Source organism: Neodothiora populina, assembly GCF_041146345.1.
Source record: "Neodothiora populina strain CPC 39397 chromosome Unknown canker_contig_6, whole genome shotgun sequence".
NCBI lineage: Eukaryota > Fungi > Ascomycota > Dothideomycetes > Dothideales > Dothioraceae > Neodothiora > Neodothiora populina.
Window position 1 is genome coordinate 554,111 of NW_027191414.1, and position 27,379 is coordinate 581,489.

The window sequence follows — 27,379 nt, forward strand, 5'->3', positions numbered from 1 at the left end:
GCCCTCTCGCTACCACTCCCCATCTCCTTTCGTCTTGAGAATCCAAGTATACTGGCACGCTACTGCAGCTCTGTAGACAGACGCTCGACAGGGTGACTGCCTGCCTCGTCAAATGCAATCTAATCTCACCTGTCTCAATACTAACATACCTGTGGTACTTGGACAAGCTTCGTAAGGCGGCAACGGTCGTGAGCCCTCCTGTTGCTTGTTGCTTTACCTTACCTGACGCTGCTGCAGTGCATTGCATACGGCATGTACAATACACTGACAGTTGCCGTCGCCGCCACCTCGGCTCCGCTCCATAAAGCTCTGACAAAAACGCTCTGGGACAGAAATAAACGTGCCCATGGTGCGACAGTCTTTTTCACCTTTCCTTGCCCTGCAAATAGCCTCACTGTCTCATTGTCTTACTTGAAGATCTGCACACGCGACACTGCATCTCTGGCTGTGACCTGCGACTCTAGCAAATATGTCTCATCGTTGACAGAGGGCAACGCTGCTCGACCGAATTTTTTACTTTCTGCTTTGCCCTTCCAGCGACCGGGTAAAAGACGACCAACCGTTATAACATGTCTGCTATAGGGGTCTCACGACATGGATGTCCCGAACCTGCAGCAGAATAAGTGCTGGCTTCCGCCACACAAGTATATACATGTGACGCAACAAAAGAAACAACCGGCCTTGCAACGCCCGCAAGTCGGCAAGTAGGTAACAATGCGAACAAGCAAGAAGCTGCGTCACAGATCTGGTGCCAGAGCCAGGCAAGGACCGTGTGGAGAGGGAAAGATGTCATATGTGTGCGCATCGCAATCTACACTTGGTTTGAACTGCTGCTGTATGACATGTGTAATGTATGAAGTGCGGAAAGACAGATCTCAACTCTCAGTGTGTACTTGCGGTAGCTTGACATAGAATCAACGACCAAAAAAAGGGGGGCGGAGTGGAATTGGAGTAGCGGAGACTCCACTCTCGGCCCATGAGTGCCGCTGCCGTCCTTGGTAAAGGCATGGTGAGGTAATAATTGCACCTCAAGTATTTAAAGATAGATATAATGTAGGCTTTGAAGGCAATGTGTTGAAAGCCCCATTCTTTGGTGGAGCTCATGGTCTGCTTACTCTACTGTAGGGTGATACTCTTTGCCTCGAAATCCAATACGAAAATTCTAGCTTGCGCCGTCTCGAGTCGCAACCAATATTATGTGTACTCTCAATAGCAGACAGAGTGGATAGATACAGTGTTACTGTCTCGAGTGGGCAACTTGGTGTCACAGTGACTCAGAAGTTAAGAGGACACAACACTATGATTTATGAAAAACAGACTTGAAGTGATTAATTCATGTGTATCCATATATTGTATCTATCCCACTCTTTCTATCAAATGAACGCAATATCATCATCCAACCAGCTCAACGCCCATGACCATCTATCTACTGTACGCCAACTCGTGAAATATGCAAATGGAAACGTCGAATGGAGTCGCCTGCGACCAAATCCCATACGCCAGCAATAACACCATGACTTGCACCTTGAGACTTCTAAGCGCAAGTCGTCGCAGAAATGCCCATGCTGAGGGAAGACAACATCACAAAAGAGCGATTTCAAGGCTTCGCAACCCATGTTTGTGAGTAGCATATGCCTCCACCCTCGGCTTTCTCGGCTACAAAATCGCTATCTTCGCGACCGACGTGAAGACCAACCTCTTCTACGCCCTTGCAAAAGTCCCAGCAAGCACTCCGCGATGCGCAGAAAGCGACCCAGCCTGGGCCAGTGAGTCTGTCGCATTGCATCCTGAGTCTTTTCAAATTGATCGATTCAGCCAGCAAGTGCAGACAGGGAGTGTTCAGAGGGTGCCCAAACTCCCAGGAATGAAGAGTTACATCGAGTAGCATAGCGCGGTGTTCCGGGCCGATTGCGAGCAGGAAAGTGTGTAGTGCTGCAGTGTCCTGGAAGTGCAGAGGCTGGCTGTAGAGAAGCCAGAAAGCTTCGCGATATATCTGTTTGTTCGCCAATACCAATGCGCTGTTCAAGGTGATGTCGCGTGCGTGATTGACGTCTCGAGGATTCTGACGGCGCGCGACTGCTTTGCCGCAGCTTGGACCGTGGTGATGATACATTATTGTGACACCGGGTACCTTAAGCACATTGAGGTAGATCTCGTTGCGCAGCTCGGGCGGCAGCGACAAGAAGGGGAAGTGGTTACGACGAGACATGTCGTCTTGACACGGTTTCTCAGTATCGATGCTGGTGACAGCGGCTTTGGAAGAAGTTGTAGAAACAGAATAACGAAATTCGTTGAACGATGACGATTCCGAGGAATGATAACGAATTAATCAAGGTAGGTTCGGGTAATTGCGCGTTCCCGTCTGCACCCGAAAACGGGAGAAACTCCGGCCGTTGGTGCAGGCGTATGCGGTAAGGTGTATGCGGTATGCTATAAAAGTATGGCATAGATTGCGGGAACAATAATGAAAAAGAAATGCGATTACCTAGAGAGCACCAGTCGTGATATGTTCCCACCGACTGTGAGGATCCGGACCACGGCGAGCAGGCTTGGGTGGAGTGATAACGATGAATGGCGTGATGGTTTCAGCCGGAGCCAAAGTGGTGCAGCGCTCTTGTACAGTAGAATATAAGGAAATTGTGGGTGAAGAAGAAGGAGGACTCAGAGACGAAACATGCGACAAAAAGTCGAACTTACCTAGTCATTACCATCACGGTGTCCATCAAGGTTTCTCACACATGCTCTGGAGAGCACGACAGTGTCGAGGGGTGGAGGACGATCAAAAATCGTCTGCTGACAACATTGAACACACGACTCTTCTCAGAGTAGACCAAGCCTGTAATCATTCGTCTATTCTCTCGCGAGCAATCTCCAGTCCGCACTTGACAGCGTAGGGTTGCACCAAATACTCCTTGAAGGACAACGTCGGTAGGCAGCACCCATGCTCGACTTATGAGATCAGATTGAACTCATCAACCACAGCCTATTGAGAGGCCCCACGCGGTGGAGTAGATCATGTTACTTCGTGAAGATGAGCGCTGGGAATATCGAGAAATGGGCAGTGGGCAATTGTGTGAGAGGAAACATGGATGGGGAGCGACTGAACAGGTGGGGTAGCCTCGGCAATGGAAGAGGTATTCTTGTACCATGATCCATGACAGGAGCGAAGACACAAATGTGGCAATGATCTAGGCTCAATATTGATCTCGCTTTGGTCTTAAACGTTACTTGATTGAGGGCCTGACAGGGTTGAAATACCATCAACCACGAGCTGGAGGATTGATCCTCGTATGGCTGATTATACAATGGTGTTCCTCTGAGGCAGTAGACTCGGTCCATACATGACAATGGCGAGAGATGACATGTCGTGTGAGAGTATGATGATAGAAGTCGATGGCAGTCATACTACATGAAGGAAAGCAGAATATATTCTGAGTGATTTGAAGAACACAATAAGCATGAAGTATTGAGCGAACAGTAGAATAAGGTCGTGTTTGAAGGCGAAACAAGATGGGAGATGGATGGTCGAAAGTCCAGGAGCGGAACAACTTCGGCAGGATTGTGCATGGGTACGTCAATCGACCTTCGAAGCTCCAATGATGAGGCGCGAGTGATTCCAGAGTAACAAACCGCCATTCATCTCCAATACCACAACACTATCATCTCATCCACAGATCCATCAAGTCTCCACTTCACTGTGTAGAGAAGAAAAGCTGCACACCATCTCAGACACAACACGAATCTAGCGAGCGCCGCAGAGACATTCACCAATCATGTCCGGCGGGATCATCAAGGCCGACAAGGACTACACCAAGGAGGTTGACAAGGCCATCCCTGAGGCTGAGCAACTTGCAAAGGTACGCCTGGAGGTCAGCTGCTCCTCGGGCCTGATTGATGCTGACAGTAATACAGAGCGATGTGCAAGGCGCGGTCGAGAAGCTCCTTGCGCTTGAGAAGCAGACCAGACAGTCTAGTGATCTACCGTCAACATCCAAACTTCTCGTTTCCATCGTCACGATATGCAAAAATGCAGGCGACTGGCCGCTGCTTAACGAGCAGGCCCAGTTGCTATCCAAAAAGCACAGTCAGCTCAAGCAGGCCATTACCAAGATGGTCCAGGTGGTGATGGGTTTCTTGGACGAGACGCCAAACAAGGAGACTAAGATGTCGGTCATCGAGACGCTGCGCACTATTACCGAGGGAAAGGTGCGTCTATCATAGCAGATGGTTGACTAGAAATGCACTTACTGATGATGAGTGTACAGATCTTTGTCGAGGTTGAGCGAGCCAGAGTCACACGCATTCTCTCAGACATCAAGAAGAGCGAAGGCGACGTCAAGTCTGCCGCGAACATCCTCTGCGAGCTCCAGGTCGAGACGTTTGGATCCATGACAAGGCGAGAAAAGACCGAGTTCATTCTGGAGCAAGTGCAGCTGTGCATCGACAACGGTGACTGGACACAGGCCGGTATTTTGAGCAGAAAGATCAGCACCAGATACATTGCAAGAAAGCCCAAGAAGACGGCGGAGCAGCTGGAAAAGGAACGCAAGGAGCACGAAGAGAAGGAAAAGAAGCGTAATGAGGACGAGGCATCCGAGCCAGTGGAGGATGATGTTACGGACCTGAAGCTGCGCTACTACGAGCAGCAGATTGTGCTGGCGAAGCACCACGACAAGTACCTCGATGCCTGCAAACACTATCGACAGGTCTTGGATACGGAGGCTGTGGAGAACAACCCAGAGCAATTACGCGCAGTGAGTTCAATCACAGTCTTAGACGATACTTCATTCATTGACAACTTGACCAGGCCCTCCAACGAGTCATCTACTTCGTCATACTCGCCCCTCATGACAACGAGCAATCCGACCTTCTTCACCGCATCCACCGCGACACGAGGAATTCTCAGATCCCTACCGATGCCGCTCTGCTGAACCTGTTCACCGTTCCCGAGCTCATGCGTTGGCCGTCGGTCGCCGAGAATTACGGCCCTCAACTCTGCGCAACCGACGTCTTTGACGCTTCCCCCAAGGGTAGCGATCCCAAGGCGCACCAGCGATGGGCCGACTTCCGTAAGCGCGTCATCGAACACAACGTTCGCGTCGTCGCCAAATACTACACTCGTATCCACTTCAAGCGTCTCACTGAGCTGCTCGACCTGAGCGAGGAAGAGACGGAGAAGTACATCAGTGACTTGGTCGTCAGCAAGACCATCTACGCCAAGATTGATCGTCCCGCCAGGTTGGTCAGTTTCGAGAAGAAGAGAGATGCCGACGAAGTGCTCAACGAGTGGTCGGGCAACATGAAGAGTCTGCTGGGCTTGCTGGAGAGGATCGACCATCTCATCACAAAGGAAGAGATGATGGCCAGGATCCAGCCGGTCAAGGGAGAAAAGGCGGCTACTGCCAAGGCAAGATGAGAGGCGTGGACCGCATGACACGAAACACGATAGACGGGCGAGCATCTATATCTCGCCTGCTGTATTCTAGCATCGCTGTAGTCTAAAGTCGGGGCCCTCTATCATCGCTCTACGCTACAATAGAACAACGTCGATCATGACCATGTAATGTCGAGCCGTGCCATATCATGCTCCTCCTCTCTTCGTCACGTGTGAATGTGGTGGAGATATGTATAGCCCTAGAACGGCATGTCCATGTCCTCGACACTCTCTTCCTCCTTGGCCGGCTTGCCATTCGGTGTCTGACTCACGACTTCCCTGATGAATGCGACAAGTGCGGCGACATATTGCTTCTGGCTGCTAGGCAAGAAGTGACCACCAGGGTGGTAGACGAGTCTCGAGACTCCACCCTGGGCTCCTCTGCCCGCAGCGCAAGCATCCACAAGTCTCAGACTCCGATCTTCCTCCACCACGGTGTCGACACTACCAATAAAATGCAACATGGGCGTCTGGATCTTAGGCTCGTAAAAGGCGCGATACAGCTCGTTCGTCCCAGCGCCGAATCCCGAGTACGACACGGCGAACTTGAGGGGAGGGTGTATCACATCCGTCATGAACCCCGTGTCTTTCTCAAACGACTCCGGGAATCTAATGCCGCCGTTGGCCTGCGCCTTCTCGAAGGCTTCTCGTCGTCCGTCCTCTAGCAACGCAGCGACCATGCCTGCGAGCGCCGCACCCTGCGAGAAGCCAATCGTGCCATCGAACGGTCCCTGTGTCTTGAGCACGTCTGCAACAGTCTCGAGTCCCTGCTCTATGCCCTCGTAGCGGAAGGGTTCGCCATCTCCCTTTCGTCTCCACCACGCATAGGCCTCGGGGTCGGCGGTGTCAGCTGATACGCCGTCTGTGTCGTAGCCTGGTATGTCGTTGACCGAGAGCTTGATCGGCGCGGTCGGGTAGACGAGTTCGACACCGCCTGGGTACGAGGCCAGGTGCCCTGGCTTCGGGGCTGCTGGGAAAGCCTTTTCGAGGTTTTTCTCTAGAGCTCGGGTTTTGGCACGGAACAGAGGCCCGTTCTGGGTGTAGCCGTGGAGCATGAGCATCTTGAGTTTCCGCGGTGAGGCGGATGCCCCATTGGTTGAGGGTGTAGCGGTAGACATGCTCACACAGGCGAAGAAGCGCAGTCTTGGGTTGTTGTGCTTTATTATGGGACGTGTGGAGATGGAATGGAATGCTATCGTCCTGGAACGCAGGATGACATGGCCCGGGATCATTGATTGTATCTATACAAATATATAATAATCAACGGACTTTTGATGACTGTTCTGTCCTACATAAATGGCTGCACGCCACCGGGTTAATCGCCGTTTATTTCCATGTTTGGGGTGTTTGCTCATATCTTCCACCCCACTACCACTACCCTCGACGGTCATCTCTCTATGCCGCGCTGTCGCTGTCCACCACGCCCTATCACTGCCTCTTCTAGACGTCGGCGAAAGTCGTTCATGTCACTGCGTCACTAGTTACTTTTCTTCTTGTGTTGATGCTCTGGCGATACGGTGTCATGGTAGCCGGTGACCCAATCTGTTCATGACATCCCAGATCGAGTATCGTGGGAACACGTCTGATACAAATGCGTCCCTGCATGAAGACGCCAAGATATCGACAACCATGGATATGGGAGACAATCATCTCGCTCAACTGCCTGAAGAATTGTTACAAGCATCCCTGCGCTTTCTAGACGGCCCGGGTCTGGTGTCTCTGGCCCAGTCTTCCAGCTGGTCTTATGAGAAGGCCATACCTTTCATCTGGCATGATGTTGAATTAGTAGACTGTCGGACGAGACATTTCACTGAGGATGTTCCGTATCATAGTGATGAGCATGATGACACTCCTATCATACGCAAATTGGTCGTCTTAGCTAGGTAGGTCAATACGAATGAGAATGATTGTATTTCCTTGGAACCTTCATAATTTCCGTTTCCTTTGCGACGGTACTCGAATCGTTATATCGAGTATATTGCACTTGCTTGGCCGAAAAGGCAGTAGGGCAGACTCCACCCACGGTGTGACCAGGGCCCATGACTGACTTACTGCTTCTCAGCAAACCATGGATTGCATCCCACGTTCACACAATAACACACAGATGTCATCTTCCGCCGCCGGCTCTATTCGCTGAGCTGCCCAAGACGAATTTCCAGAGTCGCTTCCTCTCTCACGATCCGAGGACCCTCCAGTTGCTGGATCTTGCTTGCGCGAATCTGACCCACATCCAGACCCTGAGAATCGTCTTTGGTCATTGGCATATCACTAAAGGTCTGCTGAATGGGATTCTTGACAAGTCACGCAAACGTGTCATGCCACTACGCAAGCTATGGCTCGAGAATTGTGCACTTACCGGTCTCTCTGCCCATATGTTGTCAGACCCCGACTTGGGGCGTCTCGAAAGTCTGCGACTTAGAAGATTGCAACTACTCCCTCATACGGGACGGGCGTCCAGCCAACAAGTGTATACGAGAGGACAATCGACACAGCTCATGCAAGACGGTCAAGGATCACAGTACATGACCACCACTGACCAGTGGAACCGTCAGGAGGTTGCCTTTGGAAATGCTGTACATAGCTGGGGCACACCTAGCTTTGCGTGAGTCGCACCCTCCAAGACTCACTTGTTTCGTGCGCTGAGATAGACTAAACAAAGGCAAGCCTTCGACGACTGGGAGAAAATGTTCGAGAGCTCTCATATCTACGACGACATGGTGTATGATGATGTTATTCGCACCTCGGGTGGCGATCTCGATCGCTACAGGAACGAGCTATGGGATCATCGTGATCGAGTAGATTTCCACATACAGAAAATCTTCAACTTCAACGATCATGATTTTCCTGCTGCTGAATCAGACTCGAATCCGTTTCCTGCGACAATGGGTCTTATACAGGCTGCCGCGGATTCACTCACATCTCTCAACCTCGACTGGGTCATCACACGGAGAATATATAGCGTCGGAACTTCTGAAAGTACCCACAAACCTATGGTGGCTTTCAGGGAGCTCTTCAAGCTTCGCTTCCCCAACTTACGCGCATTTCAAGTTCGTAATGCTGTGGTGAAGGAATCCAGACTTCCTGAGGGCTTGTACCTGCTGGATGAATGTTCTACATCTTCAACAGACCCGGAATTGCAGGGTAAGTGGTATAAGTTCCATCCCTGCCACATATAGCTAAGATCAGACATATTAGTCCCTCGCGATATGTGCATCGACTTCATGGAAGCGCATCCAAAGCTGATCTGTCTTGCTTGGCCCATGGACGCTTTTTTCAGCGGCAGATCGAGATCTGAACAGTCCGGTCGGGTATCTAGGATCATCGACACTCTTGCACAGCACCTATTTAACCTCCGCGTCGATGTCATGTATTCTCCAAGTGGCGAAACCCAGTCGGACGTTTCAGCAGACGGTGCTAGTGAGTTCTCCGTTAATGGCTGTTGTCGAGATCCATACTGACACGATGATAGAAGAAAGGGCCAATCGCAGGCGCTTCATATCCGACTTTGCGTCGAGAATGCGAAAGTTAGAGCATGTGAAGATGGAGGGTTGCATCCCTCGCGATGAGCGAAGAGAGACAGTCCGCGCCTTGGGCAACTGCCCCTTGCGCAAGATTGTTCTGATCGGTGTGAATAGCCCGGTGGGAAATACTTGGGGTTTGCGCGGGCAGGATGTAGAGACATTGGGCATCAATGAGGATCTGAGTGACCCGGACGATCTTGAAACGCTCGAAGACGAGCACTATGAAGCTATCGCACATTTAGGCGCATCAAAGCCAACACGAGCTGCATTGGGAGATGTATTCCAAGCCGAATACGGCTGGCCGCCAAGTCCACCACTCATCCATACGCTGGCTGCATATCATGCAGACACCATCACCGAGCTCAAGTTTTGCGGGTACCGGGGAGCGCCACTCCTCTGGGAGCCCACTCAAGTTACTTACCCGATGTACTCACCTCTTCGTCATTTCCATCGTCTGCAGTCTGTAGTACTCTCACTATGGCTCCAGACGTTCTGGGAGAATGACTATCGCGACAAGGACATCATTGCCTATTGGCTCAACTCGCGGTCCCCCCAATCTACCGCTTTAGCAGTACTCCCCGACCAGCCTTTGACGGGGTGGGCGAAGCAGTTGGCAGATAGATTCGAGCCCTATGCTATCGCGCGGCGCCTGAAAGACTTTATAGGTCCGTTTCTCAGCGAGACAGCAAAGGCATCGAGAGCAGGTGTACATGTAAGGGGCAGTTTCTGTATCGGTATGTTTGGTGGTATATATGATGTTGATATCCATGTGGGCAAGGGTGGGAACGGCGAGGATGTGCTACTTGACTGGATTGGACTGAGAGAGGAGTTGCATCCGGACAGAAGAAGGGAGAAGCTCGAGCGCAGGCGATGGTTTTAGAGCATGATATCAGCCTTCAGTAACTGAATGCTACTGCCGTATCAGTAGGTGAAGCGGTCCGTGGTGACCGCAGAAGTTCAATAGCAATGGTGCGTGCTATAGTCTCCTGATGGTTTGAATTATACTTCAGGCGTGTTACAATACAGCGTTGTGGCCGTGTATCGCTGATGGTATTGCCACAACAGCAGGCAAACAACGGTGGCTGGGGGATACTATTGTGGCCTATTGTCACCCTCATCACACTCGTACGCTAGCACAGTGCTATATCAACATATCTCCTGCTACTCTTTCCTTCTCTCTTTTCCTTTCCTCCTTGACCATCGTTTTCTTTGACTCTATCTTCATACCACTGGCTTTTTCCCTCATTTCACATCGACCACAACTGCTATTCACATAACCATCACCACGATGAGTGCTGTTGATACCCTCAGTGATGGGGAAAAGGAAATGGTCAAGGCCATTTTCCTTTGCGCCACGGAGGCCCCCAAGGTAGGTATATAACACATCATCCCTTTACCCCTATCCCTTACCTACACAGATTACCGCCACAAACGACATCATGGAGGCTCGGCGCGGATTTCCCCAATGTTTACTGACAACACACAGGTCAACACCAGGGAGATGGCGCGCCTAGCGGGCTACAAGAACGCAACCAGTGTCAACACCGCATGGCACAAACTCCGCATCAAGCTCGGCGAGATCAACCCCATATTGACTCCTCCACGCGCAGTCGGTCGTCCTCCTACGACTGGAAAACGAGCAGCGGCGAACAGAGTCCAGCCTCCTCGAGCCGCTACCATGGCGGACCCGGTGGTTGACGCTGTCTCTGTGGCTTCGTCTACTTCTTCGTCTTCGTCTTCGTCTTTGACTTCTGTTGGAGATGACGCTCAGCCTGCTCCTGCTGCTGCCCCTACTGCTCCCGCGCCTGAGCCCGTTCCAGCTCCTCGTGCTGTGAGCAAGAAGGCCACTATCAAGCCACGCACCACTACTGCCCCTCGAAAACCCGCGAAGCAGCCCACCACAGCCGTCTCTCGCAAAGTACGAGCAATCACCGACGACAAACCAGCCCGCCCCGCGTACGGCCTGCGCAGGAACCCCCGCCGCGGCGTGACCAGCGCGGAAGAGATCCCACAACCCAAGAAACGCCTCGAAATACCCGTGATGACAAACCGCATCTTCCGAACCCCCAGCCCCGCGACCCCTCCCGCTCCCCTGAGCCCCAAAACCATAGCTCGACACGCGCGCAACGCCGCTCGAATCAAAGAGCTCGACGAGCAGATGGAGGCGCGCAAAAAGTCACTGATGGCCGCGAGCGCGCACTCGGTCTTCGTCAACAGGCTGTCTCCCGTCTCAGCGGCTCGGTTCCAAGGTCTTCCGCTGCCGCCTCCTCGACCCGCTAAAAGACCTGCGTATCCGCGCGTCAGTAACCCACCTGAGCATGGTCCGTCGACGGAATTGGATCTGCATGTTGAGGGACACGGCGAGAGGCTCGACAGGCTGTGGGTTGAGCGCGCGGAAAAAGCTAAGCTGAAGGCTGAGGAGAAGAAGAGGAAAGGCGAGGAGGTTAAGAGGACGAGGGTCAGTCGTCGCATTCAGAACTTGGAACGAAAGGCGGCTGTTGCTGCGCTCGTCGAGGCTGCGACTGAGGAGGAGGGGCCGATTGGGATGGAGGGACAGGTATCTGAGGGTGGAGACCGCAAGGGTCCTGCGGTTGGAGAGGCTGGACCTAGCACTTAGACCACTTGATGGTGGAGACTGGTCGTCCCTTGATGCGATACATACCCCTGATGGGTGGATCGTGGATGGAGTGGTACCCTGGATGAATACTTCCCATGGATAGGAAGGTGTCACAGAAAGTGGCATTCTGCCTCTTGTTTCTTGTTTCATCATTTTCTTCTCTTTCAACTTTTTTGTTTTCTGTTATCTTGATATCCACTCCGACCTGCTGTTCCTGATCCGAGGCCAATCAGGATACACCGAGTCAGAGATATTGTGGTCCCAGTGCCGCGTAGTCAGGGGTTTCCAATAGCTGCTGATCGAATGATATTCTGTTTTCACGTCTCTTTGCCTGCGGAGTAGTTTGGGACTCCCCTGTCTGAGTTTGTATAAATCAATTTATCCTAGTCCCTTTTTGGGTATACGAGGATGGTACGTCGAGGCTCAAAGGGCAGCCCTTTTCGGTGTCACAATCATCGGCATGGGCTCCGACTCGACGACATGTCTGCGCTAGGCAGGAGGAAAACCCAGCTTGACAAGAAAATATCTCCTTCAGATGCCTCGTGTCAATTGATTCGATTCTATATTTCAACTATGTAAATTGCTCCAACCACAAGATCTTCGTTAGACATTCGTCGCAAGCTACTCGGATATTACACATCAGCGTTCGCGAGATCAGTCTTGAACCTCGCCGTCGCGCGGGCTTTCGTCTCTGCGAAATCCACATGCGGCGCGGGATACCCCAACTTCTCAAACTCGGCTTTGCTCAGTCGCGCATGAGGAGCAAAGACGGCTTTGCCCTTGACGTCCTTGAGCTCAGGCACCCACTTGCGGATATATTCGCCGTCGGGGTCGTTTTTCTCTGCCTGGCTGACGGGGTTGAACACAGTATATGAAGGCTCCCAGCCCTGCGTGTTATTGGACAAGTCCCAATCGACGAGGTGTTCGGCGAAGAAGCGCTCTCCGCGGCGATAGTCGATGAGCAAATTACAAGTCAAGTAACTCGAGACGTTCATGCGCAGCCGGTTATGCATCCATGCCTCGGCGTTGATCTGTCTCATGCCCGCGTCGACGAACGGCACGCCGGTCGTGCCAGAACACCATTTCTTCCAGCCTTCTTCGTCATCTTCCCACTGTACGTTGTCGAACTTGAGGTTTTGAGGCAGGTTCATGCTGTTGTGTGGAATGATGCAGGTGATTTGTCGGTAGAATTCTCGGAACACGAGTTCACGCACCCAGGCTGCTACGCCTGCGTCGCCGGAGCTGTCGAAGTTGGCGTTCTTATTGTGTTGCTTTGTGCGCGCCAGGACTTCGCGGATGCTGAGGATGCCGGAGGAGAAGTAGGGGGATAGGCGGGAGGTTGAGTCGTGCGCTGGCTGTGAGCGGGTTGCTGCGTAGTCGCCGATCTGTAGCAGAGTTATGTTAATGGATGGACTTGCGGCTGTGGACATGTCTCGGACTCACTCTATTCAGAAACTCTTCCAATCGCTTCATGCCTGCGTCGTGACCGGCTGGCCAAAGCTCCCGGATCTTCTTCTTCTCGTCTTCGTCCTTGAACTGCTTGTTCTCTGGCAACTTGGGCAGTTCACCCTCGGACAGATGATTATACTTCTCCACGGCCTTCTTGTCATTGCCATCGGGAGGAGGCACTAGATCCAGAAGACTCGGGTCGTTTGCCAACTCGGCAAGCCATGACTTGTGGTACGGAGTAAAGACTTTCGCGGGACCACCACTGCCCGTCTTGATTGCCCCGGGCTCAACAACAGTCTGGTCATGCAAGAGCTCGACGCTGACATCCTGCTCGTCATGCAAATGTCTCGCGACCTTGAGATCCCGTCTCAACTCATCGACCTCATACTCGAAGTTCGCGAAAACATGACTGATATCATTTTCTCTCGCAAACGACAGAACCGCCTCTGTCTTCTGTCCTCTTTCCTCGACCGGCACAATAGCAAGCGGGATATCTTTGTCGTGCAGCTGTGATCGAAGGATACGCAGAGACTCGAGCAAGAAATCAGATCGCGCGGGCGAAGTACCATGCCACTCCAGATCACGAGGCGAGTAAAGGTACATAGTCAACAGCACGCCTTTACCCTCCTTGACCTTTTGCGACGCAGCATGCAACGCCCTGTTATCCTCCTGCCTGACATCCTTTGAGCGAAACCAATGCAAGACGTTCCGAACCTCGTGGTCAGTCTTCTGCTGCTCCAGCAGAGAAGTCAGTTGCTCGAGAGGCGGATCGGCATCGATTTCTTTGGCGCGTTTGGGTGTAGGGTGTTTGAGCATGGGGTCTTGACTGGGCGTCTTGGTCTCTTCTTTGTTCTTTTTTGATTGCGGCTCCGAGTCTGCGACCGCGCGCTCGTGGCTTGTGGATCGCGCGTGTTTGGCCATTGTTCTTACTGTGCTCTGTCTCGAGATGCTATTGATTCTGTTTATGTATCCCAATGGGCAGATGCGGTGGATTTGTCTGCGGGCGAGGAACATTCAATTGGGAGTGGGCGATCCAAGTGGAGGTTTAGAGATAGGATAGAAAGAAATGCGAAAGGAAGGAAATGTTAACAACAGCTTTTGTTTAATTTGTTTCATTGCACCTACGTAATATCCTACCTTACTATTGCCTGTTAGTCTCGCTATAGTTTAATGGAATGCCTATGATGTAGGAAGCTTGAATTGTTTTGGAATGCGATTAGACTCGTCCGATCTGGGGAGTCCATTGCGTCATGCCGAACCTTATCTCGGAAAGTTCAAGATCTCGATCTAGGGTACCTGTATCTTTTCCTGGTAGTTCACCATGCCTTACTTTGGACCAGGTTGATAAATATACTTGAGATGTGAAAAAGTGCTTTGAGGCATTGCTGCCATGAAAAGGGTATCTAATTTGTGAAAAACAATGACTTCGCCTGACCCCATAGTCTCTGTCTAGGCCGTTTGCACTCTGGACGTGATAGATAATGAACCATCGAACGAACCCTCCGTGGTCCCTATTGGTCCTTTCTGTGTTCTCTGTTCATGTTCGACTCAACAGCGTGCTTGATCTCCAGCCCAGAGTCACCACTGTCGCCTCGCGTGTCCGCTTCTGTACCACCGTCCTTTGCCTGTCCGCGCTTTATCAAGTCACGCAGGCTGATGGGTGGGACAGTCCTCTTATCCCGCTTGCCATGAAGCAGTCTCGAGTTCCTCAGCTCCTTCTCGAGACACGCACTTAGTCGTTCCAGAATCCACTCTGTCTCTGTCTGATGGCCCATGAGAGGGCTCTTCTCTCCCAGCCAGCTCCAGCGGTAACGTCGTTTCTTCTCCTCCCATTCTTCCTTTGTCTCTGGCAAGCGCAGTCCCTCTGGGACCACTTCTTGACCTGTAAGCATGCTCTCGTCGTACTCAATTGCCATAAGTTTGAGGAAGTATTCCCACTCTGACCACTCGTATTGTTTCGGCGGGGAAGCGCTGAGGTGTTCGAGGAGCCTCTTGCTTTCGCAGGCCAAGACGAAATGGTAAAAGTGAAGGTCTCGATCAAGCGTGTCGCCGCTTTGCTGCGCCTTGGCCGCTGCATGCAATTCGTCCCCTTTCAGATGAGTGGCCAATCGATCTGCTATACGATCGTGTATGGTTACATGCTCGCCATCATTATATGTCTCCTCATCTCGCGCGTGCGATCCTCGGGCGAAGTCAGGTGCATGATGGGACGCGAATTTCTTGGGGTTGAGTTTACTGATAGGAACTTGTTTGAGCTGCTCTTTTGCTGTCGCTCGAAACCCTCCTTCACCCGGTAGCACGGTCAGTGTGCCTATCCAGATTGTGACGTTCGAGAAGAACTGTACGACTGTATCACTCATGTCGCTGATGAGAATGGTGAGTGAAGGCACAGCGAGCAAGGACCAGAGGACAAAGAATGCCCTTCCCGAATTCGATGTTGGCGATGGGGTACCATATCCGATGGTGAGAAGGCACGTGTAGCTAAAGTACACTGCTTCGAAATAAGTCCATCCTTGGACGTGTCGCTCCGCTACCCAGAACACTACAGCTCCAACAAGCCAGAGAGTGAAGGTAAGAAATGTAGAGATACACAGAGCCATCCACTTACGATCACGTTCTGCGCAGCTCTGCACGCTACGCATGACCCGGAACTCCTGCTCCCTTTGTCGAGACGCGTTGCTGAACGTCTCATAGAATGGGATGGTCTGGAAATAACTGACTTTGATGCGGTGATTATTCGAGTCAACGCTGTTGATCGCACGAACCCGCTTCTTCTCCATCATGCGTGCCGAGATTTTCTTTTGACCTCGTTGCAAGATAAGAGTCCTAATGGACCCGATAACCAGCCCAATGATGACGATACCTCCAATAGCAAATGGAATGAACAAGCCACGTCCAAGATGTGTTTGCGGGCTAAAATCGCCCAAGCCAACGGTAAGGAGAGTCACGTCTGCCCAGTACACCGCCTCAAGATATTCCCATCCCTCAATGTGACTAAAGACGAGCGCGCCCAGGAGTAAATATGTTACAAATGACATGGTCTGCAACATTAGAGTCCTCTGCGCGGCTGTAAGGTTGAATTGCCGGCCAAAATGCCCTCGATACACCCCCCAGACAGTCCAGCACATGAGCAACGCGATGAAGAAGTAGATCGCCGTTGCCATGATTGCATAGTAGAAAGCCGGGGTCAAGGCATGGTTGATCGCAGGTGCCGCAGGACTCGACTGGGGTAATTGATATGTGGGAGATGCAGTAATGGCGATCAGATCGGCCATCAATAGACCCGTAGAGAGAAGAAAGCCGATGATCGTTATCGGCTGAGCTATGACAAACTTGAGCCGGCGGGACATGTTAAGAAGGAGTGCGCCGTTCGCAATCAGCGCGGAGGCTACAGAAACAGAATTCAACGCAAGAAGCCTATTTTCCTGTCAGAGGATACCATGCGTTGGCTCGTGGTTACTAACCATTTTGGATCATCTATCACGGTTCCTTCGGCCGGCGCAGTTCCAGGCGGTAAGTAGAACCTCCAGCTAGAGGACAAAGAACAAATGTTGAACGCTGAAGCAATAGGACCAAAGGTACCAGCCAAGAGTGGAACTGCTGTGGACTCGAACCAATAAAGGCTGAACAGCACAGGAATCTTTAGCTTCTGCTATCTCGAATAATTGTACAAAATACATACTTTGGATCTCGGTAGTCTCTTTCTTCCTGCTCGACTTTCCTATCTTCTTCCTTGGCTTCGGCTTTGTCGCCCGCACTAAACTCGGGGTCGAGTTCTTTCGCTGCCTGCTCGATCGGCGCAGCAGTCCCTGGGTCGTTCATATCGGCAGATCCGTGTTTCGTAGGTGGATATGCCTATTACTGCAGTGCATATTCGTCCTTTACAATGTCAAGGCGTGTCTTAGGAATACAGAAGGTGGAGAACAAGGAGACATAAGGTAGGAATGGTAAGGTTTCCCAGACACGTGTGGACCAAAACAAGCATAATTCTATCGTCGAGCAAGCCATTGCGTAATGCAGATCCACTTTCCTACCAGTTTGAACGGGTAAGCGAGGCTTGCGGTACAGTGTTTTCCAGGTTGTGACGTGCCAAGGAATCTAGTCTGACCCCATGCTCATCTCCACCCAGATGTTCTGGGGTAAGCATAAGCTTGATTCGACCTCATCTTGTTTCCTGTGGAATAATTGTCCTGGCCGCATAATAAAAGTACCGACGGATACAGTAATTCTTCGGGCTTGATGTACATACCGTTTTCGTTAACTCAGTATGTGAGGACATCACTTCTCGAGTAACAGTGTCTTTCTATGCCTTCGATCAAGTCTCCTTGCTCAAAGCAATCAGTTTCTGCTTCGGACAGCTCTATCTCGTGCTCATAAGTCCAGGGGACTATATGCTTTGCGTTTAACACAAACTGCTATGTAGTCCATGAAATCGAGAATATCTTCTACATGACTTATGGTCATCCATAAAAGCATCGGTAGCTCAGCCAGCTATAGCTTGCGATGCACCAAGTCCAATGCGATTCGCGCATGTCAGGTCTATGATGCACGCCCAGTATCCTTGCGCTGGTTGATGTACAGCGATTATTCTGGGCTACTATGCAGATTTTGCTTGTCTAAAGCGCTTTGAAATCGAGATTGGTGTTTCTTGTAGAGTGAACATCTCTGTATAGTTTCGGTGGCAGAACCCACTGCGGTTCGCTCAAGTTCATGGTATGCTTGCGCGGCCGAATCATGTGTGCCTTGCACCAGGGGGAGCTGATGACTTATGTCATGATTCCACATATATAACGTCAGTGTATCCTAGAGGAAGCAGGTGATAGAGTTTGAATTTAGGATGTGTTAATAATCTAGGTCGGTGATATGTTTGCGAAGTTAGCGTTTTCTCTAGATAAAGAGGAAAGAACAAGCCCTTTGCACGCGGGAAGGTGAGTGAGCAAGCTCTACTCCCAGGCTTCCCAATGTTGGTCGACCTATCTGTGATGGATCAATAAGTCCCGAAATCAAAGAGAGGTCGATAGTGGCTCTTGTCGCACGACATTTCAAGCCATGCTGTATGATGTACCGCTAGGAGGAAGTCATCAAGAGGTCAACGATATCTGTAATTAATCGTAGGATGAAATCTTGTTCGGCTTTCTCAATGCAGACTAATAAGAAGAGTCAAGAGTTGTCAATTCATCAGTCAAGCCATGGGTAGATTCAGCGATCTCCATCTTGAGTATAACAAGTCTTTTGTCCATTCATAGGCCATAATTAGGAAGTTGCCGACCTCAAAGGGTTTTGCAGGACTATACAGAGTGGGAGATGGTATGATCAACTCTACTGCATACTTGTCCTGTAAGATAGTGAACATCGCTTGTGTATCGATCGATAGCATAGGCCCTTCTTACTAGTCTCTCAGGTGGTCAAAGCGCATACTCTGCGTAGAGCAGAGAGATGACTAGACAAGAACCTCGTGAGGCGAAAAGTTGACAGTATAGCTCGTATGTGTTGCATGATATAGAGTTAATCCATCGTCCGCATCTACCTTTCGATAGAAGGATGAGGCAGTCATGGAATAGGAGGACAAAGTGAGTAGCAAAGTCTTGTGTCGGGTGGTTGATTGCAAAAGCATCGATGAACCCCTGAATTCGAACTCACGACCTCCAGGTTAGGGGCAACCCTCGATGGTATCCTTATGTATTCCTTTTGACTGGGTCAGCTCTTGACATACTAAAACATCAAGAGGATTGTCAAGCAGTGAGGGCAAGCAGTGACTGCTATTTTGTGTCATCAATGACTTGCAAAAAGAAACCCTGAAGGACCCGCGGACTCTGATGAGCCTCCCTGACCGGCTCGACCCAGTCTACGGATTGCTGTTGCCACTGCTGCCCACTGAACTGTAACATGGACGTACCTGGCTGACTACACCAACGGCCCCCAGTTGCTCGGGGGGGCGAAAGTGAAGCACTTTCCATTTGATATATACCCAAAATTTAGGGGCTTTTCCCAGTCTCTTTCTTGGCAGCCTGGATATACAACGTTATTATTCACATACCCTTGTTTCCCGTATATACCGAAGCTCAATCATCTTTTGACAGACAGTAGGCTTGAAACACAACTACATCTGTCGCAAATGATCCTACGCCCTGTCCTGTTCCACCAAGGACAGTTGCGCAGGGTCATGTTCCCTGGAAGCTAGATATTCCAACTCTACCGGTGCACCACCGGGCTTGCATGTCTTGAGAAGGCAGCATAGAGAAACCCATTAAATGGCGTTCGGCGACATCATAATTTCAGAGTGGGATCATGCAAAATACCCATCTCCAAAGATCAACTGGTCAAGCATGCTATGCTCCATGGTTATGAGACATCCCAGTACAGTCACCGCAGATCCGCGTCAATCATAAGTGGTGCTATGCTTGGTAGCGAGGGTACAAGAGCAATTTCACTAGTGAGACACGCGAATCCTTGTTTCAGTATAGAGTCCATGAAGCGGAGGGATAGCATAGCACCATGCCATACTGCTTTGCATTGATGGCAACCAGTAGGACAAAGCACTAGCATGGTGTAGAGAAGTGGTTCGGGGATGGTACGACTTTGACGCTCGGACTACCACTTATTCGGGGTCACGTTCAAAGTGTTGTACCGTAAGGTAGCTGTCAACATTTATGAGCATTCAGACCATCCCTGTCAGGACATGACTTTTACTTGAATTCTTCGACCATATACCACAGCCATGTGAGCGGTGATAAAGGCACATTGTGATATTCATATCTCCCTCCAAGCGAGTCGTCATCTGCACTAGTCCATGCAGGATGTGCGTATCAGGAAACCAGAACTCTTGCCTGCACGGCAAATGTCTGTCTTGCTCCTTCGAAACATGCTGAGATCATACGATCAACAAGGACAACTCCTCGGGATTCCAGTCGTACAGGAGATAGCTGCTTCGATCTCCCATGACATGAGCGGCTCAAATCTGTCGCTTTTCAAATGCATGATCATAATTCTCCGCAAGTGCGTCGCAGCTCCAACGACAAAGCCCTGGCTACCGTAAGCTAGGGATCGTTCACTAAAGTCGCTATGATGTTTCAATACTTGAAGTCGCGTCCAACAAGGCAGATGCTGGGAATGTGAACATCGCAATTGGCACAATATGTTCGTTGTTGGATGAGATCCATAATTTCCATCAATCTTGTCTATACGGTCTCGAGAACGAACCCATCATGGAGCAAAATGACCGATGGTTACGATTTCCAGCGATCTTGGCAGATCGTTGCAACCTTGAAGCGCATTTGCGAAGTTGTCGTTATAAGCAGCGACTGCGCTGAACGGATGTGGTTGGCTTTTGCCAAACATGAAACGATTTGGTGAGAGTTGTTGCAGCACTGCATTGTAAGGCTGGCACGAAAGATGACAGGGTGCGAGATGCCAGCTACAATTCCAGTTCGTAAACGCGGACAACAACCCCTACGGCACCTGGAAGTTGCATGTCAAAGTCCCGAGCGGAAGACTCGCCATCCAGACTCTCATCGACAAGGCAGATCAGCTCGATGGAAGATAAGTTGCTATAACCGTCTGCTCGGGAGTTCGCAAGGACTGCTTGAGAGATACATCCACAGTATTGGAGTACCTGACGAGGACTTCGATCATCGTGTAGCATGCCCCACAGAAATGCAACCAAGGATTTTGTTTCCAATATGCTCTGCCAGTAAACTACAGAGCGCGCAGTGATGGAGAGCACTAAATAAAGATGGAAAGCCAACCTGTATTCGACCACAAAGACTTGGACATCGATTGGTGCGAATGCGTCCCAGTCACAGGGTCATAGATGATGAGGATCTGCCAGCGACCTCTTTTTGCCTTCATCATAATTCGCAGTCCACGATCGCGAAAGATTTGTCCCGAAGGCATCGACGAAAGACAACGACTGAGTCACGCCTTTTGAAAGGAGTACGCTTCGATACACAGGTGTCTTTGAGTGAGGGCAAATTGGTACCCTCAGAACTTGGAAGCCGTGCAGGTAGTGTCTCTCTATGCGAAGATTACTTCCCATCAGCGAAAAAGCATTTCCTGCAACGACCGTTGAGGAAGGTCTAATCATGCATGTAGTGATATGCTTCATTAGTCAATTGAGCTTGGGAACGAGAATTCTGCTTGGGAGCGCAGAGCCTGATTCAGCAAAGTCCTGGCATAATCGCGGGATGAAGGCAGCTGTGGGAACAGATCTGCTCAATTGTGCCTCTCAGAGCATGCCACGATTGAAGCTTGCAAGTTGGTATTGAATCTCACAAGCTTCGGGAATGTCGCGAACCTCAGACGAACATCATGTCATGGTGCTGACTCGGATCGAGTTGCACGACCCCTGCTCAACCTTCCGCTGTGCGCGTCGCATCGTCTAGAGGTCCGGGTCTCGGATGCTTGTGAATTTTGAGTAAAATGTTCGTTTATACAGGATGACCCGGAAACTAGCTCAGGATTTGATGCCGAAGGGTGTTTCCCGAGCCAAGTTCTTTGCTCTTCCGGCGTTGCAAAGATCAAGCTTGAGAGATATCAAGTGGCGATTTACTCAAAGATCATCCAATGTGTGGTCCAATGCGGACTTTCGTGTGAGAGTTGAACATCGTCGAAACTCAGAAAGCGAGTTTCCTTCCGACCATTGGTGGCGTAAGTCCTCTCCGCAGTCGAGGTGTACCGCAGATGAAGACACCGTGACGAATAGAGTCGAGCGCCAGAGCGACAACGGGGCATTCGGACTGCCACCTTACATACATTAACCGCCGCTGGGATAAATTGATATGCAGGTCCAAGCACATCCGGCCCTAAGAGATCTGGCTTTGATTCAACCAATGTGGAGAATCATGATGGATAGGTATGGCATTATGGGCTTTAGGCTAAGCGAACTCTGCCGACCGATGCATGTTCCATGTTTCGCTAGTTGCAACACCATACCATCCATCATAGTGGTTCAGATAAACGAAGAAGACTGTTGATATTTGTGCCATCTGTATGCACAATATGTCGAGGCAAAGTCAGTGGGCGGAGATCGAGTCTGGCCAGAATAGACAGATGTAATTCCTGCGAGAAGGGATGCTGGTCCAAGCTTCCACAAGACAAAGGAACACTACAGCAATGCAAGCTTGGCTGACCCAACCCAAGCACCGCTCACGCATCACAGCCATGTCTACCTTACTCAGAAACTTCATGTTCTTTGGGTACACGGTCTGATAATGGTACATCAGCTTTTGTGTATCTGCCGATTTGGGCTGCCGATGCGCTTCTCTGTGCGCCTTCATTTGTCTACCCGTATGAAAGGTGCTGGATGCGGGCTCCCTTCGTATGATATTAGCCGAGTCCCTTACGACAGACTCGATGTCGTGCCGCCTTGGTCACCGCTCTGATGTGGCATGTGACCTCAGTGATCTACCCAAAGTTCGACAAGATCTTGCCGACGTTAGCCTATCACATGGAACGGACAGCTATGCTTCCTAATCGCAAAATCCAAAGGCAGTTCGGGATAGCGACAGAGCATGGTGAAAGGACTGAGAGATGATGGAGCTCCATACGAGAAATGCACTTTCTAGCTGGGCAGGCAATTGTTACCTCTGGTAGCACGATCTCTCCAATATCTTGGATGGATTGTATGGTCGTTTGATGCAACATATTCTACGGTCTAGCTTGCAAGCGAGTCACTTCTTTGTAGCATTGATTGCAGTCATCAACATTCCACTTTAGCAGCACAGAATGATGGCCATTGATCGTCTTCGAGGACTGAGGTCGAGCGAGGGCTTTCATCTGGTTGCTGGCAGAGTCTCCATCAACGTGCAAAGTATCCTTGACACAGAAATAACATGAGGATGACATTTTCGCCAGTGGACGGAAAAGCTTGAGACGTCCGATAGCTCAGAGCACTACAATCGATTATAGCATGTATGATCAATGTTTCGAGAGCCTTTGGAATCTGCCTAAAGACTTGATGAGCTTCAAGAGCATAGCAAATGAAGCAAGTCACACATTCTTGCCTTGGCGCAGTCACGTCTGCAATCAACAAGATGATGGCCAGCCCACTCTTTGTCCGTTCCCTGTTGCCTTTTCTCTCATGCCCCGATCCTCAACCATTCATCCTCACACCGTCTAGAGATTTCATTATACCTGGTTCTATCAGTTGAGGGCTCCTCAACGCAATCCAATTCCATCCTTCTTGTATGTAACGCCGTAAATTCTCATATATGCCTATCCAGCCATCATGAGACTGTGGTTGGTCAAGAAGAACATTGTCTCAGTACAGTACTAACATTACCACGCAGAAATTGCAATGAGTGTCAGTACGTATGACTATTTCTTCTACTAACTCGATTCCCATCTCCGTCCTTTCGGGCATCAGAGGTTATGCTATCATGATCATTCATCGATTACCGAAGATGCGAGCCAGAGACTGCGGCACCACTATCACCCTCACACATGAATCAGGACTACGCTGCCAGCACCATTCGTGTCTTGCTTAGACATTGGGAATGTCACTGGTCGAGCTTCGCGTGTCAGACTATGGCATCGACGGCTCTCTCTCTGAATCGGGTAATCATCTTTGCCAAACGACCCCTCGCTGTCTCCAAACAGGGATGATCGATCACATGTCGCTCGACGAATCCCGGCTCTACCTACCTGGATCCTGAGAAGTGAAGGACAGCGTCTTGAAACGACTAGCTTGGTAAGATTACTCCTTGATTCCGGTTGAGAGCGTTATAGAACTGAGGAAGATGAAGTGGATCTCCAATGAAGTCGCTGATAAGCTCAGGCCGTATCTGGTAGTCATCACCTACTGCTCTCAACAAGTCACGCGTCTCATATTCGTTCAGAGCAACTATCATCTTCGAAAGATGGAGTATCACGGACTCTACCACTGATCCACCAGTCATCTGTGAACACCCTGACCTTGGGACGGAGATCTCATCAATGGCATGCCTCTGGGCCCCAAACTACCTCGCTCACTTCCACCTTACCCTCAAGTCTTGGCGGTCAAGTTTGCGACTTCCTCAAGCACTCACTTCACAACTCTCGTACCTTCGTCTCTCGTGCCTCCTGTGTCTCACGCACACAGACCTTACCCATTTGCTTAAAAACTCATCTTTCTATCTTGCTGACCTTCTTCTTTTCCCTCCAGTTGCATCCTGCGAAATCTGTCAAGAGCTATACGTAAGTACATTATCCTTCCTTCATTCACTTGCCCTGTCATTTCGCCTCTAGCGTTCTGGTATCACTCCACCTTAACCTTCATCGCCATTCATTACGTTCTCACTTCTCGACCATTATCACTAATTCCACCGTGAGCTAGATCGAACTCACACAGATTGTTGGCTACATCGAAGGCAACCTGCGCTTGCTTCAGGAGATCCATAACCGGCTACCGACACTCTACTCTGGTCAACACCTGGTTTTGGCGCTAGAGCCAGTGGTGCGGGAGCATCAACAATTGACAGCTAACCTACCCAACGTTAGACTTACTCGTGGTGCTCTGCTTGCGTTTCATCGTAGTTGTCACCATCACGGTCTTCTTCTTGCCTTCCCTGGTCTTCGCTCTGTAGCTCCCCTTTCGCCACGTTTCGCAGCTTTCATCGCACAATTCGAACACCTTACCAACAACCCGCGTTCTGATTCCAACCACAGGCATGGACGCGGACAGTGAAGCTCTGGCCAGAGCTCAGGCTCATGGCTGGAGTGATAAGTCGAAGCTGGACTACGGAGCCATTGCACTCGCGGCTCCATCGTGGGCGAGCGATGCCCAAGTGTATGAGTGGACTGGTGATGAAGGCGAAGTCGCTCCTGCAAACGCGAGCCTCGAAGAACGTCTTTACAAAGATGTGCACCACCAACGTGCAGGTACCGCTTTCAGCGCTCTGGACCTCAGTGTCACTCAAGAGGGTCCTGTCCGTATCGTACCTGTAACCCAGGTAAGTCTTCCCCCTTTTGCTACCGTCTCCATGGTTGGTGCAATGCTTACACACTGCTTCAGTTCGAGAACGCCGGACTCCATCCCAGACTGCTTGAGAACGTAAAGCTTTGTGGTTACGAAAAGATGACCGCCATTCAAGCCTACACTATTCCAGCGGTCATCATGGGACACGACATCATCGCCATCGCTCAGACCGGATCTGGCAAGACCGCCGCTTATCTGATACCAGTCATCAGTAAGCTCATGGGCAAAGCAAGAAAACTGCAGGGCCCGCGTCCCAACATCAACTCCCCTGACTACGATCCCCGCCGTGACAGGGTCTGCGCTGAGCCTCTGGTCGTCATCGTGTGTCCTACGCGTGAGCTTGCCCAACAGATCTTTAACGAGGCCCGCCGTCTCTGCTATCGATCGCTCCTTCGCCCCGTGTGCTGCTACGGTGGTGTTCCACTCAGAAACAACATTCAAGAGCTTGGCAAGGGCTGTGATGTCCTTGTAGCCACTCCCGGCCGCCTCTGCGACTTGATGAACAAGCCTCACCTTCTGTCCATGAAAGGTGTCAAGTTCACAATTATTGACGAAGCCGACGAGATGCTTCACGGGGACTGGTCTGACGAGCTCAACAATATCATGGGCGGTGGTGACGCCAACGAAGACGCTGATCATCTCTACATGATGTTCTCTGCAACATTTCCTCCCGAGAGCCGTCGCCTCGCTCGCGAGTACATGGCTCAAGACTACGTCCGTATCCGTGTCGGTCGTGCCGGATCCTCTCACCGCAACGTCAAGCAGGACGTCGTCTATGTCGAGGAGGATGCAAAGCCCAATGCTTTGCTCGACATTCTTTTCAACGAAGAGCCATGTCGAACTCTAGTTTTCGTCAACAGTACCTACGGCGTCGAAAACGTGGATGACTATCTGTTCCAGAAGGGTCTACCAACCACCTTCATGCATGGAAAACGCTCTCAATTTGAACGTGAAGATGCCATGTAAGTCAAAATGTCCTTTAATGTCTTGCTCTCTTGTGACTCACTAATCTACTACAGGCATAAGTTCAAGACTGGCGACACACCCATCCTGATCTCGACACACATTTCCGGCCGTGGTATCGACATTGCCAACATCGGCCATGTTATCAACTACGACCTTCCCTCAGGTGTTGGCGGTGGCATCGACGAATACGTCCACCGTATCGGCCGCACAGGTCGCATTGGACATGTCGGCAGAGCCACATCTTTCTACAACGACCGCAACGAAGACCTGGCTCCTGGTCTGGTGAACATTCTTCTTGAGACCCAGCAGCCAATTCCAGACTTTCTCGAACCTTTCAAGCCGGAGAGCGGTCTTGCCGAGTTCGACGACAAGAGTGATGAGGAGTTGGATGAAGGTGACGCTTGCGCTACAGGTCCGGCGAAGGCATCTGAGGAGGGAACTAAGGCTACTGGTGGCGAGATCTGGGGAGATTCCAAGCCTGTCACTGGTGCTGGTGACTGGGGCCATGAGCCTAGTGTCGTCGCTGATGACGCTTGGGTTGCCGCACCTGCTGCTGCAGGAATAGAGGCTAAGTCGTAATGTGCCAGCCTTCCTCTCCACAACCGCACGTGGGTTGCCTTTTAGGTGAGCCTATCTACGATGCTCACACTGACTGAAGCTCTATACAGTCAATTGAGCCTCGCTCGATCGACTTGCTTCTTTGCAGCCACAGCGATGGATTACCTTTGTACTTTATGTTACGCTGACTACTGCACTTACCATTGTGGATTTCACCTCTGGCCATAGCAGATAGTCCAATAATGGAAACTGATGATTTGCAAGCATGCTATCGTGTCATCTTCGTGATTGCCAGCGACACAGCCGAACGTTCAAGGCGTAGACACATTCACTTGCACAGCGACTCTGATCTCTATCTCTTCAAGACACCTCATAGTAATCGGTGGGCGTGCTTTTCAGTACACGAAGGTAGTGTAGGCAGCTTTTGTCTCACTGATCAGCTCGTTCTGTATTATGATGACGGTGTCGGCTTGGGTGTGGGCTCGGGCGTGGGCTTGGGCGTTTCACGACCCCCACGTGGCGGGTGCGGCAGTTGGTTCCTGCAGCTGGTAGGGCTGGGCAAACACAAAGATCCACTCAAGCCACACCTGCTCCAGGGTCAGAACAAAACAAGATTCCCGCCAGGACTTAGAATGATTCGTGGTCGTCACAACAAGATTCAGCTTCACGCGTCAGTGCAGCAGCCGCCAAAGCAGAGTCTTTGGCGAAACTCTGCTGGCTCTTATCGAAGAGGTGGCAAAGAATGGCTGGATAAAAATATCTGAAACTAGGTACATGGCACCCTACTTTGATAATCCTTGCAAGTGTGTGGATGGGCTGAGCCACTCCACCAATTACGCAGGCACTCCCCTCTAAGTTTTACCCATTGGTCGATGATCGTC

At 50.8% G+C, this 27,379-nt stretch overlaps 7 protein-coding genes across 9 annotated transcripts; 4 read left to right on the forward strand and 3 right to left on the reverse strand.

The window, feature by feature from the left end:
• Window positions 1–3,773: 3,773 nt before the first annotated feature.
• AAFC00_005818 (uncharacterized protein) lies at window positions 3,774–5,416 on the forward strand (the record flags this gene model as incomplete). Its single annotated transcript, XM_069345664.1, has 4 exons — window positions 3,774–3,857; window positions 3,913–4,206; window positions 4,266–4,754; window positions 4,808–5,416. 4 exons carry the CDS (start codon window positions 3,774–3,776, stop codon window positions 5,414–5,416), a joined length of 1,476 nt encoding a protein of 491 aa, XP_069197862.1.
• A 218-nt stretch (window positions 5,417–5,634) lies between these two features.
• AAFC00_005819 (uncharacterized protein) lies at window positions 5,635–6,552 on the reverse strand (the record flags this gene model as incomplete). Its single annotated transcript, XM_069345665.1, has 1 exon — window positions 5,635–6,552. The coding sequence occupies one exon, from the start codon at window positions 6,550–6,552 to the stop codon at window positions 5,635–5,637; it is 918 nt and encodes a 305-aa protein (XP_069197863.1).
• A 511-nt stretch (window positions 6,553–7,063) lies between these two features.
• Window positions 7,064–9,835, forward strand: AAFC00_005820 (uncharacterized protein; the record flags this gene model as incomplete). 2 transcript variants are annotated; one of them, XM_069345666.1, is made up of 5 exons in its annotated part: window positions 7,064–7,317; window positions 7,497–8,036; window positions 8,094–8,575; window positions 8,630–8,851; window positions 8,904–9,835. In XM_069345666.1, 5 exons carry the CDS (start codon window positions 7,064–7,066, stop codon window positions 9,833–9,835), a joined length of 2,430 nt encoding a protein of 809 aa, XP_069197864.1. The 2 variants fall into 2 exon arrangements, with proteins under 2 accessions (XP_069197864.1, XP_069197865.1); XM_069348270.1 differs by having other exon boundaries at window positions 7,070–7,317.
• A 408-nt stretch (window positions 9,836–10,243) lies between these two features.
• AAFC00_005821 (uncharacterized protein) lies at window positions 10,244–11,572 on the forward strand (the record flags this gene model as incomplete). The annotated part of the gene is made up of 2 exons (XM_069345667.1): window positions 10,244–10,324; window positions 10,442–11,572. 2 exons carry the CDS (start codon window positions 10,244–10,246, stop codon window positions 11,570–11,572), a joined length of 1,212 nt encoding a protein of 403 aa, XP_069197866.1.
• Window positions 11,573–12,204: 632 nt separating this feature from the next.
• AAFC00_005822 (uncharacterized protein) lies at window positions 12,205–13,942 on the reverse strand (the record flags this gene model as incomplete). Of its 2 annotated transcripts, none has more annotated exons than XM_069345668.1 (2): window positions 12,205–12,957; window positions 13,016–13,942. In XM_069345668.1, the coding sequence occupies 2 exons, from the start codon at window positions 13,940–13,942 to the stop codon at window positions 12,205–12,207; spliced, it is 1,680 nt and encodes a 559-aa protein (XP_069197868.1). The 2 variants fall into 2 exon arrangements, with proteins under 2 accessions (XP_069197868.1, XP_069197867.1); XM_069348271.1 differs by having other exon boundaries at window positions 13,016–13,837.
• A 590-nt stretch (window positions 13,943–14,532) lies between these two features.
• AAFC00_005823 (uncharacterized protein) lies at window positions 14,533–16,843 on the reverse strand (the record flags this gene model as incomplete). Its single annotated transcript, XM_069345669.1, has 3 exons — window positions 14,533–16,438; window positions 16,486–16,644; window positions 16,704–16,843. 3 exons carry the CDS (start codon window positions 16,841–16,843, stop codon window positions 14,533–14,535), a joined length of 2,205 nt encoding a protein of 734 aa, XP_069197869.1.
• Window positions 16,844–24,666: 7,823 nt separating this feature from the next.
• On the forward strand, window positions 24,667–26,519 carry AAFC00_005824 (uncharacterized protein; the record flags this gene model as incomplete). The annotated part of the gene is made up of 3 exons (XM_069345670.1): window positions 24,667–24,948; window positions 25,011–25,936; window positions 25,994–26,519. 3 exons carry the CDS (start codon window positions 24,667–24,669, stop codon window positions 26,517–26,519), a joined length of 1,734 nt encoding a protein of 577 aa, XP_069197870.1.
• Window positions 26,520–27,379: the final 860 nt, after the last annotated feature.